The sequence below is a fragment of the Neomonachus schauinslandi genome, chromosome 9, assembly GCF_002201575.2.
Source record: "Neomonachus schauinslandi chromosome 9, ASM220157v2, whole genome shotgun sequence".
In the NCBI taxonomy this organism is placed as follows: Eukaryota; Metazoa; Chordata; class Mammalia; order Carnivora; family Phocidae; genus Neomonachus; species Neomonachus schauinslandi.
The window spans coordinates 38,929,186-38,943,929 of NC_058411.1; the positions used below are offsets into that span (position 1 = coordinate 38,929,186).

General features: G+C 37.1%; 1 protein-coding gene across 1 annotated transcript in view; it reads left to right on the plus strand.

The window, feature by feature from the left end:
- Positions 1-14,744, plus strand: part of C9H14orf39 (chromosome 9 C14orf39 homolog) — a 66,526-nt gene that overhangs the window by 26,509 nt on the left and 25,273 nt on the right. The window contains exons 7-10 of the mRNA XM_021701449.1: positions 858-978; positions 1,900-1,991; positions 3,839-3,972; positions 4,665-4,741. Of these exons, the coding sequence (XP_021557124.1) occupies positions 858-978; positions 1,900-1,991; positions 3,839-3,972; positions 4,665-4,741 (424 nt within the window). The remainder of the gene's footprint in view (positions 1-857; positions 979-1,899; positions 1,992-3,838; positions 3,973-4,664; positions 4,742-14,744) is intronic.

The following is a 14,744-nucleotide window of genomic DNA, read 5'->3' on the forward strand; positions in this document are numbered from 1 at the left end:
TTGGATCGAGCCCCGTGTCAGGCCCCCTGCTCAGCGGGGAGCCTGCTTCTCCCTCTCCCCCTGCTTGTGTTTCCTCTTTCACTGTCTCTCTCTGTCAAATAAAATCTTAAAAAAAATCTTTGAAATTGGGTATAAATCTAGTTCAAGCAGAAAGCCCAGATAGAAGATCTAGCTGTCTTCTGAGTCCTGCAGGCTGCACTGATGAAACTTACAGAGCAAGAAAAGGGAAATTGGGTGGATTTAATTAATTAATTAATATTTTTTAAAGATTTACTTATTTATTTATTCTTGGGGGTGAGGGTCAGAGGGAGAGAGAGAATCCCAAGCAGACGCTCTGCTGAGCGCAGAGCCCTGCTGTGGGCTTGACCCCGTGGCCCTGAGACCACAACCTGAGCCAAAATCAAGATTCAGACACCCAGCTGATTGAGCCACCCAGGCACCCTGGTTGGATTTTTAAATGTCAACTTTGGAACAAATAAACAATGGAAACACAAGAAGTTAAATTTGGACCTGAATTGATTATGTATTATTAGTCATGCCAAATGACATGATGAACTTGGGTAGAAAAACAAAAGCAAAAAACTACTATGTGAAATATTTAAGTAAAAGAAAAAATTCTAACATTTTTTGGATGAAAAGTTTTTAACAATGTATAACATAGGTAAGCAATAAATTATCTTTGTCAGTTTGCCAAATGTTTACATTAGTTTTACCTCTATTTTCAGATACTGTTATTAATATTGCTTATTGTTTATATGGAACATATATAAAGTTACATAATATTAACTATTTCTGATATGGTACATATATTACAAATGTAAAATTTACTTGCATAACATAGTTCCTTAACATAAAAGGGCTAACGTGAGATGTAAAACACAAGATATTCTTAAACATGCCAGCAATTATTCCAAAAGTTCATCTGAATTGAAGGAAGAAGTAGATGAAGTGGAAATAGAAATTAATTATTTAAACCAGGTATATATTTTGTAATATGTTTCTATAAATGTACTAATGTATAAGTATAATGCTATGTTAACTGACAGTCTTAGAAGAGCTATTTCTAAAGAGCCTAAATATGGAGAAAGACTTAAGAAAATTTATTTACCTCAGATTACCTTTGGAGCCAATATGTGTTTTAGGTACTGAGCATATTTAGTTATGAGTTTTAGGGAATAGTTTTTCTTTGGCAGCTGAAAAAAGATGAATAAAGTAAAAGATATAGCTTAATAACAGGAACTTAAAGGCACTAAAAGGGCTACAACAGTGTTGTCAAAAAAGAGAACAAGACAGTAAATTGTTTAAAGAATTTAATCTTGAAAATCTATGGCTGTAATCTGTATAGAACTAGGCTAGAATTAGTTTAGCCTTTAAGATTGATGGTGCATGATATTTTCTTGAATACATTTTTACTGTCCTCTACTGAAATGGCTTTCACTGACTGAAAACCCATCAAAGTTATTTCCAAATTCTGAGGAAAAAATTGAACAGCTATTTTCTGAATTTTTTGAAAGTTGTGTTAAAATATATTAACCATTCATAGGCATAAGGTTCCAAATAACAATAAAATCGTTTTAATAATAACACAGTAGATGCTACTTCCTTTAAACTATATGGTAACTATGTCTATATATAGGGAATTGATATCTACTTTGCTTCTGACCTTTTTAAAAAAGAAGAGGTTTGCTAATGGAGTTGTAAGGAAAAGTTAAAGGAGTATGATTTATTGTTAATTTTGACCCGGTTTTAGCAACTTTCACTAAAAGATAGCTGATGCCACAAAAACATAAATCCTGTGATTATATAGAAAAACTCATATTCATTAGTTAAGATGAAGCATATGTTCCTTAATGCTTCACAGATAATTATTTTGTTTTGCTTTGTCATTTTTCTTTTTAGCAGATTGCAAGACTCCATGAAACTAAGAATCTTGCAGAAACTCTGGAGGAAAAAAATAAAAATATAGAAAAGATAAAGGAATTGAAAGAAAGGTATAGGTAAACTTTATTTTTTATAAAGATTTTATTTATTTAGTTAGAGAGCATGCACAAGTGGGGGGGGGAGGGACACAGGGAGAAGGAGAGAATCTCAAGCAGACTACACACTGAGCATGGAGCTGAACCTGTGGCTCCATCTCATGATCCTGAGATCATGACCTGAGCCAAGATCAAGAGTTGGATGGTCAACTGACCAAGCCACCCAGACACCCCTAGGTAAACTTTAAAATGGGATTTTATGTCAGTAGTTATTCTGCATCTAAGCATTTGACTCTGTATTCTTTTTAAAAAATATTTTATTTATTTATTTGACAGGGAGATAGCGAGAGCAGGAACACAAGCAGGGGGAGTGGGAGAGGGAGAAGCAGGCTTCCCGCGGAGCAAGGAGCCCGATGCAGGGCTTGATCCCAGGACCCTGGGATCATGACCTGAGCTGAAGGCAGACGCTTAACGACAGCCACCCAGGCGCCCCGCTATATTCTATATTCTATCCCAAGCCACCAATATTCATATATTCATATGTATATCTATATATATTTTTATGCAGGCTATTTTCTGCTTATTCTTGAAAAATATTGATTTTACCCTTAAATATTATAGATTAATATTCAAATATGCTTGTTATTTAGTAAGGCCAAGGATAATGTGTAGAGAGAAATAAGATAGCAGTAGCACATTTGCTGTCTTATAGCCTGTCATTGTACATTTCATCCAGTTTTTAATGATGGATCACTAGTAGGAGTAAAACAGAGGAACAGTTGTGGGAACAGCATTGTATTTACCTTTTTATCACCCCTGTCACCAGCTTGACCAGTTCTTATTTTGCCACAGAGAGTGAAGATGAGTCAAAATACTGCTGAATCTGTGGCCTTGTCTTTCATCCTAATGGTGCTAAAAGAGACATCAGTGGTGGAGGCATTTTAAAAAAGATTGATTTTGTCTGTTATTGTGTGACAGAAAAATAGGTGTATCACTGTTGCTGTTTCTGATAAAATTTCTACTTTTTCTCTTTCTGCCTGTACCTTTTTGAACTCTTCTTAAATTTGTCTCATTAGGCTCCATTGCTCTTGTCCTGATTTTTCAACACATTCCTCTCCCAAGTTAATTTCTCAGACCCACTTCCTTGGATCTGTTATTTCCTTGATCCCTCACCCCCCCACCTATTTCTCACAACCATAATTTGTCTTTAATTCTGCGAAGAAATTGATTAGAATTTCACTTCATTGACAACATTTTAATACTGTAAAAATCCTCTACATTGAGAGGAACTTATGTAACTCTTAGTCATTTTTACTCAATGTCTATTTGGATAGTTATTATAAATGATGCCATTATTTAAATTATTTAACTATCAATAATTAAAATTACTTTTTTAATTTAGGAAAAATTCAATGAGTTTTTTTCTTCCAGTAAAAAACTTAAAAGACATATTTATGATTATAATATTGCTTTAGTGATTTCTGGATTCATACTAGCTGATTTGTTTCTGAATAGTTATTTTTAAAGTTTGAAGTACTCTGAAATCTACAGCATGCCATTTGTGGATAAAGCTTTGGTTTAAATGTTTTTGACATGTTTAGAAATTCTTTTAAAATGATTATGTTTTAAAAATGAGAGTGTGGTATACTGAGAAGGGTACTAGACTTAATCAGGAAAAGTGTGTTTTAGCTGTGATGCCAGTAAGTAATTTAATAATATTGGGCAGATCTGTTAAATTTTGGAACTCAGTTTTACTGTATGCAAAATGAGTTTAAACTATATAGCCTATAAATATCTCTTCTAGCCTTATTTATACATTACTTTTTTTGCTTACTAAATATTTAATGTAATTCACTCTTTAGACTTTTTGAAAAAGATGAACAACTTGCACTTATATTGAATAAAACCCCTCAAAACAGTCAATTATTTCTTCCATATGAATCTCAGAAATTAGACAGACTAATGAAGATGCGTTCTTCAGAACCAAGAGTTATAGGTACAGTATCTGTTAATTATTTAAAAACTTAGTTTTCTCTGCAAACACATAGAAGAAATAGAAGCAATTTTGTTATCATTTGGGGTAAGCAAGAACAGACAATACTAGAGACCAGTAGACTCAGGAAAGTACCACTTTCTTTCTGAAAGCAAGCAAGATATGCCTCTTCTCTACCTGTTTTTTTCTTTGAGAGAGAAATCACTCACAAGATATTATAAGAAGTGTTCTGGTCTCGTTGCACAGCTGTCAGAGGAGGATGAATAATAATACATTTTTCATTTGAGAAGTTGTGTTATCAATATGTATAATTAAAGTGGGTAGCAGACTTGTGTTAATATTTGTGACTTAGTCACTAAGATCATGTTTCATTCAATGGATCTGCAGATTAGATTAACTACATTGTATTAGTTTAACCCCATTAGCTGTTCTTTTTCTTCCAGTCTTCTTTGGTTCCTTATTATAAAGATGTAATTTTGTAAGCTGGTTTTCATTTTACATTCATGCTTATTGTAATAACTGTTATATAGTGAGGAATTAAGAGTTATGTAGAAATTTCATATTTCTATATTTTAATATAAATTAAATATTCATGTAACTTAATTTTTTAAATTACAAGGTTAGGTTGAATGTTGGGCATAATATTTGATTCTATCTCTGAAATTCATTTGAAGTTGTACAATTTAATAACCTAGATAAAAAAGAAGAAAGTTCCATGAAGCAGGCAAAGCTTGCCAATATTGACTTTAGACAGAAAGAAAACAACATGCAGGTAGGCATTTGTTTTTTAATAGTATAAATTAAATATTTGCTTGCATTAAATGAGATAGTGAATGTACTGCATTTAGAACGTGGGTTTGTGTGTGTGTATGTGTTATAAATATATTAACTCAGCCATTACTACAACCTCAAGATCTAAAAATCTTAAAAGAATTTCAGTATGGCAGCCTGAACATATACTGTAGCCTTCTCACTCTTAAAAATAGGAAAGATATTTAAAAATATCAAGCCCAGTGGCACCTGGGTGGCTCAGTGGGTTAAGTGCTGACTTTTGATTTTAGCTCAGGTCATGATTTTGGCTCAGGTCATGATTTCAGGGCTGTGAGATTGAGCCCTGCATTGGTCTCTGCGCTGGACATGGAGCCTGCTTAAGATTCTCTCTCTTGGGGTAGAGAGGATTTGAGAAACGATGGCGGAGGAGTAGGGGTCCCTATTCCAACTGGTCCCTGGAATTGAGCTGGATATCTACCAGATCACTCTGAGCACCCACGAATTCAGCCTAAGATGTAAGAAGATAGATCTGGATCTCTACAAACAAGAGATCGCAGGTGGTTGGTTTCGAGGTACAAAGAGGGAGCTGTGATTCAGGGGGCAGATACCAGAGGATAAACGGCAGCGGGAGGGAGCCTGGCCATGGGGATCCTACACCGCTGGTGATCAGTAGCCTCCCATGCTGGGGACGGGGCACAGACTTGCAGACCAGTAGCGGCAGGGAAAGGACTTTAGACGGAAACTGGAGCGGCAGGGCCAGGCCTGCGAACTGGGGGCAGCTGGCGGTTCTAGAAGCACAAAAGGCAGAAATGTGCCCCGATCTGGACGCAGGACTGGGAGCGCTGTGGAGGGGTGCACAACCCAGGACGCTGCAGTTTATAGCAGCAGGGACAGAAATGGAGACTGTGGCCTGGAGAGCTCACTGAAGAACAGACTGCAATCTCTCCACTCTGAGGCAGAGGGTTGGAAACGGTCTCTTTTTGCTCTCCCAGAAGAGACGTGGAAAGCTGCCAGGGAAAACTGCAAGAGAACAAAAGCTGCAAAAAACTGGTTCCCACTGAGCCCATCCCCTGCTACAGGGGGGCAGGGCAACTCCGCCCAAACAGGGTTGCCTGAGTAACAGTGCGGCAGGCCCCTTCCCCAGAAGACAGGCTGGGAAAACAAAAGGCCAGCAACCCTAAGGTCCCTAGAAAACAGGTGCATCTTGCTTGGGTTCTGGTCAATAATTTGGACTCTATACATTCCCTCAACCACCCATCAACAGAATGACTAGGAAGAGGAACCCCCAAATAGGAAAGACTCAGAGATTATGACTTATGCCACAGATTTACAAATGGATGCAGATACAACCAAGATGTTGGAGATGGAATTCAGGCTAGCAATTGTGAAGACAATAACTAGAATGGAGAAATCAATTAATGGCAACGTAGAGTCTCTAAGGGCAGAAATGAAAGCTGAATTGGCAGAATTTAAAAATGCTATCAATGAGATCCAATCCAATCTAGATAATCTAACAGCTAGGGTAAGTGAGGCAGAAGAATGAATTAGTGACCTGGAAGACAATTTAATAGATAAAAAGGGAGAAGAGGAGGCCAGGGAAAACAACTCCAAATCCGTGAAAATAGAATCAGAGAAATAAGCGACACCATGAAGCGTTCCAATGTCAGAATTACTGGAATCACGGAGGGGTTGGTGAGAGAGAGAGGACTAGAAGATATATTTGAGCAAATCGTAGCTGAGAACTTCCCTAATCTGGGGAATGAAACAAACATTCGTGTCCTAGAGGCAGAGAGGACCCCTCCCAAGATCAAGGAAAACAGGCCAACACCCCGGCATGTAATAGTAAAACTCGCAAATCTTAGAACCAAGGAAACCATCTTAAGGGCAGTTAGGGGGAAGAGATTCCTTACGTACAGAGGGAGGAACATCAGAATAACGTCAGACCTATCCACAGAGACCTGGCAAGCCAGAAGGGGCTGAAAGACATATTCAGGGTACTAAACGAGAAGAACATGCAGCCAAGAATACTTTATCCGGCAAGACTGTCATTTAAAATGGATGGAGAGATGCAGAGCTTCAAGACCTGCAGAACCAGAAAGAATATGTGACCACTAAGCTGGCCCTGTAAGAAATATTAAAGAGGGGTTCTATAAAAGGAGAAAGACCCCAAAAATGATATACAATAGAAATTTACAGGGACAATCTATAAAAACAAGGTCTACACAGGCAACATGATGACAATTAATTCATATCTTTCAATAATCACTCTCAACGTGAATTGCCTAAATGCTCCCATAAAACGGCACAGGGTTGCAGATTGGATAAAAAGACAGGACCCATCCATATGCTGTCTACAAGAGACTCATTTTGAACCTAAAGATACATCCAGACTGAAAGTGAAGGAATGGAGATCCATCTTCCATGCCAGCGGACCTCAAAAGAAAGCTGGGGTAGCAATTCTTATATCAGACAAATTAGATTTTAAATTAAAAACTGTAGTTAGAGACACAGAAGGACACTATATCATTCTTTTTTTTTTTAAAGATTTTATTTATTTATTTGACAGACACAGCGAGAGAGGGAACACAAGCAGGGGGAGTGGGAGAGGGAGAAGCAGGCTTCTTGCAGAGCAGGGAGCCTGATGCAGGGCTCAATCCCAGGACTCTGGGATCGTGACCTGAGCTGAAGGTAGACGCTTAACGACTGAGCCACCCAGGCGCCGCGACACTATATCATTCTTAAAGGGTCTATCAACAAGAAGATCTAACAATTGTAAATATCTATGCCCCCAACATGGGAGCAGCCATCTACATAAGCCAACTGTTAACCAAAATAAAGCGTCATATTGATAACAATACGTTAATTGTAGAGACCTCAATACTCCACTCTCAGCAATAGACAGATCATCTAAGCAGAAAATCAACAAAGAAACAAGAGCTTTGAATGACACACTGGACCAAATGAACCTCATAGATATTTACAGAACATTTCACCCTAAAACAACAGAATACTCATTTTTCTTGAGTGCACAGGGAACTTCCTCCAGAATAGACCACATACTGGGTTACAAATCAGGTCTCAAACGATACCAAAAGATTGAGATTATTCCCTGCATATTCTCAGACCACAGTGCTCTAAAACTGGAACTCAATCACAAGAAAAAAATTGGCAAAAATTCAAACACTTGGAAGCTAAAGACCACTCTGCTCAAGAATGTTTGGGTCAACCAGGAAATCAAAGAAGAACTTAAACAATTCATGGAAACTAATGAGAATGAAAACACATCGGTTCAAAACCTATGGGATACTGCAAAGGCAGTCCTAAGGGGGAAATACATAGCCAACCAAGCCTCACTCAAAAAATAGAAAAATCCTGAATTCACCAACTAACTTTAAAGAACTAGAGAAAAAGCAACAAATGATGCCTAAGCCATGCATTAGAAGAGAAATAATTAAGATTAGAGCAGAGATCAATGAATTAGAAACCAGAAACACAGTAGATCAGATCAATGAAACTAGAAGCTGGTTCTTTGAAAGAATTAATAAGATCGATAAACCACTGGCTGGACTTATCCAAAAGGAAGGAGAAAGGACCCAAATTAATAAAATTATGAATGAAAGGGGAGAGATCACGACTAACACCAAGGAAATAGAAACGATTATTAGAAATTATCATCAACAACTCTATGCCAATAAACTGAACAATCTGGATGAAATGGATGCCTTCCTGGAAACCTGTAAGCTGCCAAGACTGAAACAGGAAGAAATTGACAACCTGAATAGGCCAATAACCAGTAACGAGATTGAAGCAGTGATCCAAAACCCCCCAAAAAACAAGAGTCCAGGGCCTGATGGATTCCCTGGGGGATTCTACCAAACATTCAAAGAAGAAATAATACCTATTCTCCTGAAGCTGTTTCAAAAAATAGAAACAGAAGGAAAGCTTCCAAACTCATTCTATGAGGCCAGCATTACCTTAATCCCCAAACCAGGCAAAGACCCCATCAAATAGGAGAATTTCAGACTGATATCCCTGATGAATATGGATTCCAAAATCCTCAACAAAATCCTAGCTCATAGGATCCAACAATACATTAAAAGGATCATCCACCACGACCAAGTGGTATTTATCCCCGGGATGCAAGGGTGGTTCAACATTCGCAAATCAATCAATGTGATAGAACACATTAATTAAGAGGAGGGAGAAGAACCATATGGTCCTCTCAATTGATGCAGAAAAAGAATTTGACAAAATACAATATCCTTTCCTGATTAAAACTCTCCAGAGTATAGGATAGAGGGAACATTCCTCAAGTTCATAAAATCCATCTATGAAAAACACACAGCGAATATCATCCTCAGTGGGGAAAAGCTGAGAGCCTTTCCCTTAAGATCAGGAACATGTCAAGGATGCGCACTCTCACCACTGTTGTTCACATAATACTAGAAGTCCTAGCAACAGCAATCAGACAACAAAAAGAAATAAAAAGTATTCAAATTGGCAAAGAAGAAGTCAAACTCTTTCTCTTCGCAGATGACATGATACTTTATGTGGAAAACCCAAAAGATTCCACCCCCAAGTTACTAGAACTCATACAGCAGTTCAGTAATGTGGCAGGATACAAAATCAATGCACAGAAATCAGTTGCTTTCTTATACACTAACAATGCAACTGTAGAAGAGAAATTAGAGAAACAATTCCATTTACAATAGCACCAAAAACCATAAGATACCTCGGAATAAACCTAACCAAAGAGGTAAAAGATCTATACTCTAGGAACTACAGAACACTCATGAAAGAAATTGAAGAAGACACAAAAAGATGGAAAAACATTCCATGCTCCTGGATCAGAAGAATAAACATTGTTAAAATGTCTATGCTACCCAGAGCAATCTATACCTTCAATGCCATCCTGATCAAAATTCCAATGACATTTTTCAAAGTGCTGGAACAAACAATCTTAAAATTTTTATGGAATCAGAAAAGACCCCAAATCGCCAAGGAAATCTTGAAAAAGAAAAACAAACCCGGGGGCATCACGTTGCCCAATTTCAAGCTATATTACAAAGCTGTGATCACCAAGACAGCATGGTACTGGCACAAAAACAGACATATAGACCAATGGACCAGAATAGAGAACCCAGGTATGGACCCTCAACTCCATGGTCAAATAATCTTTGACAAAGTGGGAAAAAATATGCAATGGAAAAAAGACAGTCTCTTCAATAAATGGTGCTGGGAAAATTGGACAGCCACATGCAGAAGAATGAAACTCGACCATTCTCTACCACCATACACAAAGATAAACTCAAAATGGATGAAAGACCTAATGTGAGACAGGAATCCATCAAAATCCTAGAGGAGAACATAGGCAGTAACCTCTCTGACATCGCCCACAGCAACTTCTTTCAAGATACATCTCCAAAAGCTAGTGAAACAAAAGCAAAAATGAACTTTTGGGACTTCATCAAGATAAAAAGCTTCTGCACAGCAAAGGAAACAGTCAACAAAACAAAGAGGCAACCCACGGAATGGGAGAAGATATTTGCAAATGACACTACAGATAAAGGGCTGGTATCCAAGATCTATAAAGAACTTCTCTAACTCAACACCCAAAAAACAAATAATCAAGTCAAAAAGTGGGCAGAAGATATGAAAAGACACTTCTCTGAAGAAGACATACAAATGACTAACAGACACATGAAAAAATGTTCATCATCATTAGCCATCAGGGAAATTCAAATCAAAACCACATTGAGATACTACCTTACTTACACCAGTTAGAATGGAAAAAATGGACAAGGAAAGAAGCAACAAATGTTGGAGAGGTTGTGGAGAAAGCGGAACCCTCTTACACTGTTGGTGGGAATGCAAGTTGGTACAGCCACTTTGGAAAACAGTGTGGAGGTGCCTCAAAAATTTAAAAATAGAGCTACCCTATGACCCAGCAATTGCACTACTGGATATTTACCCCAAAGACACAGATGTAGTGAAAAGAAGGGCCATATGCACCCTAATGTTCATAGCAGCAATGTCCGCAATAGCCAAACTGGGGAAAGAGCCGAGATGCCCTTCAACAGATGAATGGACAAAGAAGACATGGTCCATATATACAATGGAATATCACTCAGCCATCAGAAAGGATGAATACCCAACTTTTACATCAACATGGATGGGACTGGAGGAGATTATGCTAAGTGAAATAAGTCAAGCAGAGAAAGTCAATTATCATATGGTTTCACTTATTTGTGGAATATAAGGAATAGCATGGAGGATATTAGGAGAAGGAAGGGAAAAATGGGGAGGGGGAATTGGAGAGAGAGATGAACCATGAGAGACTCTGGACTCTGAGAAACAAACAGGGTTTTAGAGGGGAGGTGGGAGGGGGGATTGGTTAGCCTGGTGATAGGTATTAAGGTCACGTACTGCATGGAGCACTGGGTGTTATACGAAAACAATGGATCGTGGATCACCACATCAAAAACTAATGATGTATGGTGACTAACATAACCTAATAAAATAAAATAAAATAAATTAAAAAAAGATTCTCTCCCTCTTCCCCTACCCAATGCTTGCATGCACACACACACACTCAAAAAAAAAAAAAAAAAAAAACAACCAAGCCCTGTATCCAGTAGACCAAAAACATATTTCTGAAGGAGGAAACAGGATTGGATTGAAGAGGGAAATTGTGGCCCATGACTTGCATAGAATACTCTTGGAGAAGGTATAGGTGTGAGGATAATAAATAGGGTAATTGGTTGGGTTACTTCAGTGAAAGTTAGTTAATATCAGTTCATCTCATATCCCCTCTGCCTTTGACTGTCTCCAGGCGGAAGCAGTAAGTATGGGATCTTGGGTTAGAGAGATAGATGGTACTCCAGGGGGTTCATGATGCTCATGAAAAACAAGGAACATACCACTCAGAAAGCTAGTTTATGGTGTGGCACATCTCCATCTTCCCCCATTCTTCCTGAAAATAGTCCATAGGGAAATTCTCAATGAAAAATATGATTGTCTTTGATTAATTCATAATTAATACATACTGACAGATGTAGTGGTAACCAAAGTAATTAGTGAAACTTATTAATTCTGAATATGTATTAATTACAAAAATTTTAAAATTTAGTACTAAAATTTCAGATGAGATCGATATGGGTTGAAGGTGGGAAGATAAATGAAGGAAAAAAAGTTTACCCAAGTTCTTTTTTTTTTTTTTAATTTTATTTATTTATTTGACAGAATGAGAGAGCATGAGAGGGGGAGGGTCAGAGGGAGAAGCAGACTCCCTGCCGAGCAGGGAGCCCGATGCGGAACTCGATCCCGGGACTCCAGGATCATGACCTGAGCCGAAGGCAGTCGCTTAACCAACTGAGCCACCCAGGTGCCCCTACCCAAGTTCTTTCTTTTTGTTTGGGGATGGAGGTAGAGGAAGAAATGAATACTGATTTACTTATATATTGTTGGAAAAATGTGAATTCATGCATGTATATTAAACATGTAAGGGTAACCAACATAAATAAAATGAAGTGTGTAAGTTTTAAAATAGTAGAAGAAAAAAGATGAAACAGAAAACTTAATCAGTCCAACAAAAGGCAGGAATGGAAGGGTGGATAAAATAGCTAGAACACATTATAAATAGAAAATAAATAAAATGCCATAAATAGTTCCAAACAAATCTATAATCAGCAATGTGACAGAGGTGCTTCTGTGGAATATATATACAAATATAGCCATATACTTTTTTTTCCTCTTCCAAGTTTTAAAATTCCAGTTAGTTAACATACAGTGTAATATTAGTTTCTTTCAGGTGTAGGATTTAGTGATTCATCACTTACATACAACACCCAGTGCTCATCACAATAAGTGCCCTCCTTAATACCTATCACCCATTTAACCCATTCCCCTGCCCACCTTCCCTCCAGCAACCCTCAGTTTGTCCTCTATAGTTTATAAAGAGTCCGTTTTATGGTTTGCCTCTCTCTTTTTTCCCCCCAGTGTTCATCTGTTTTGTCTCTTAAATTCCACATATGAGTGAAATCATATGGTATTTGTCTTTCTCTATTTCACTTAGCATAATACTCTCTAGCTCCATCCACGTCATTGCAAATAGCAAGATTTCATTCTTTTTTTTATAGCTGAGTAATACTCCATTTCTGTGTGTGTGTGTGTGTATGTGTATGTGTGTATGAATATCTATCTCCTTTATCCATTCATTAGTTGATGGACATTTGGGCTCTTTGCATTTGGCTATTGTTGATAATGCTGTTGTAAACAGAGAGGTGCATGTATCCCTTCGAATTAGTATTTTTAAAAAATATTTTATTTATTTATTTGACAGAGAGAGCACAAGTAGGGGGAGTGGCAGGCAGAGGCAGAGGGAGAAGCAGGCTCCCTGCAGAGCAGGGGGAGCCTGATGTGGGACTTGATCCCAGGACCCTGGGATTGTGACCTGAGCCGAAGGCAGTCGCTTAACCAACTGAGCCACCCAGGTGCCCTCGAATTAGTACTTTTGTATTTTTTGAGAACTACCTAGTAGTGCAATTATTGGATTGTAGGGTAGTTCTATTTTTAACTTTTTAAGGAACCTCATACTGTTTTCCAGAGTAGTATAGCCATATACTTTTAAAACAGAAGAGCTGAAACAATTTGACAAATGAAGGGTGAAGGTAGAAGGAAATGGGAAATATATACCAGACAAATGCAAACAAAAAGCAGATGTAACAATGCCATATAAAATAGAGTTTAAGACAAAAAGCATTAATAGGGATAAATATATTTCATATTTTTTTAAAAAAGAATAACTCAGTAAGTCCTAAGAACCATGATGCACCATATATAAAGTAAAAATTGATAGAATTCCAAGAAAGTATTGAATCCACAGTTTAAAAAGAATAGTTCTCTCAAAAAAAGTACTATCTTGAGTTTAGGGGTTGAGTTTGGCTACATGTGTAACAATACAAAACCAAATGAATGCAATAACAGCATCTTAAACAAGATAAATATTTATTTTTCTCTTACCTGCCCATGAAATTTAAAGTAAGAGACTCAGGTTCACTTATCAGGGCTGATAGCATCATTTCTACAGTGTCATTTCTCAGGCTCATCTATGCTTTCTTTTCCTGATATTTGCAGTATTCACTAAAATTGGCCATTTACTACAACTAAAAGGATATCTCAACCAGTTCTAAAAAGTTGATCTCTTTATTTACCACTATATAAAAAAACAAGTTCAACAAACAAAGCCCTCCTCTCAAAAAAGTATTTAGCAGAGGAAAAAGAAATTCACACTCTTTCAAATTATTTGGGGGTTATAGAAGAAATCAAAATAAAATTTAAAAACTATTTAGAAGAATACTATAAACCAAAACCTGTGGAATGTAGCCAAATTGTTCTTCAGAAATTTGTATTTGAAAACAAGTATATTAGAAAATAAAGATTAAAATTAGCTGAACTCTAAGTATGAAAAGTTCAAAGTATGAAAAAAGTGCAACTCAAAACAGGAAAATAACAATCCAAAGAAAGTGGGAATTAATAAAGAGAAAAGCAGAAATTAATGAAATTAGAAAGTTAGGTTAATCAGTATAGCCAAAAGTTAGTAACTTTTAAATATCAATAAGATAAAATTTCAGCAGGTATAAAAAAAAAAAAGAGAAGCCCCCACCTCTCAAAAGAAAAGAATAATAAGGGGAAAAAGTGCATATCATCGTACATAGGGAAGAAATGTTTTCAAGGTCCTAAGAGAATACTGTGCAAGACTTTATATCAATAAATTTGAAAATTTAGGTGAGGGCGTTAATTTTCTAGGACAATATAAATTGTTAAATAGACTGAAAAAGAAAGACATGAATAGATCAATAAACTAGAAGAAATGGAAATGTAAGTGAAACTGAAATGTAAGCAAATCTCTGTTTTCCTCTTTCCTCCATTACTTACTTGCCTCCCTTCTCCCTCTGTCACACACACACACACACACACACACACACACACACACACACACACAC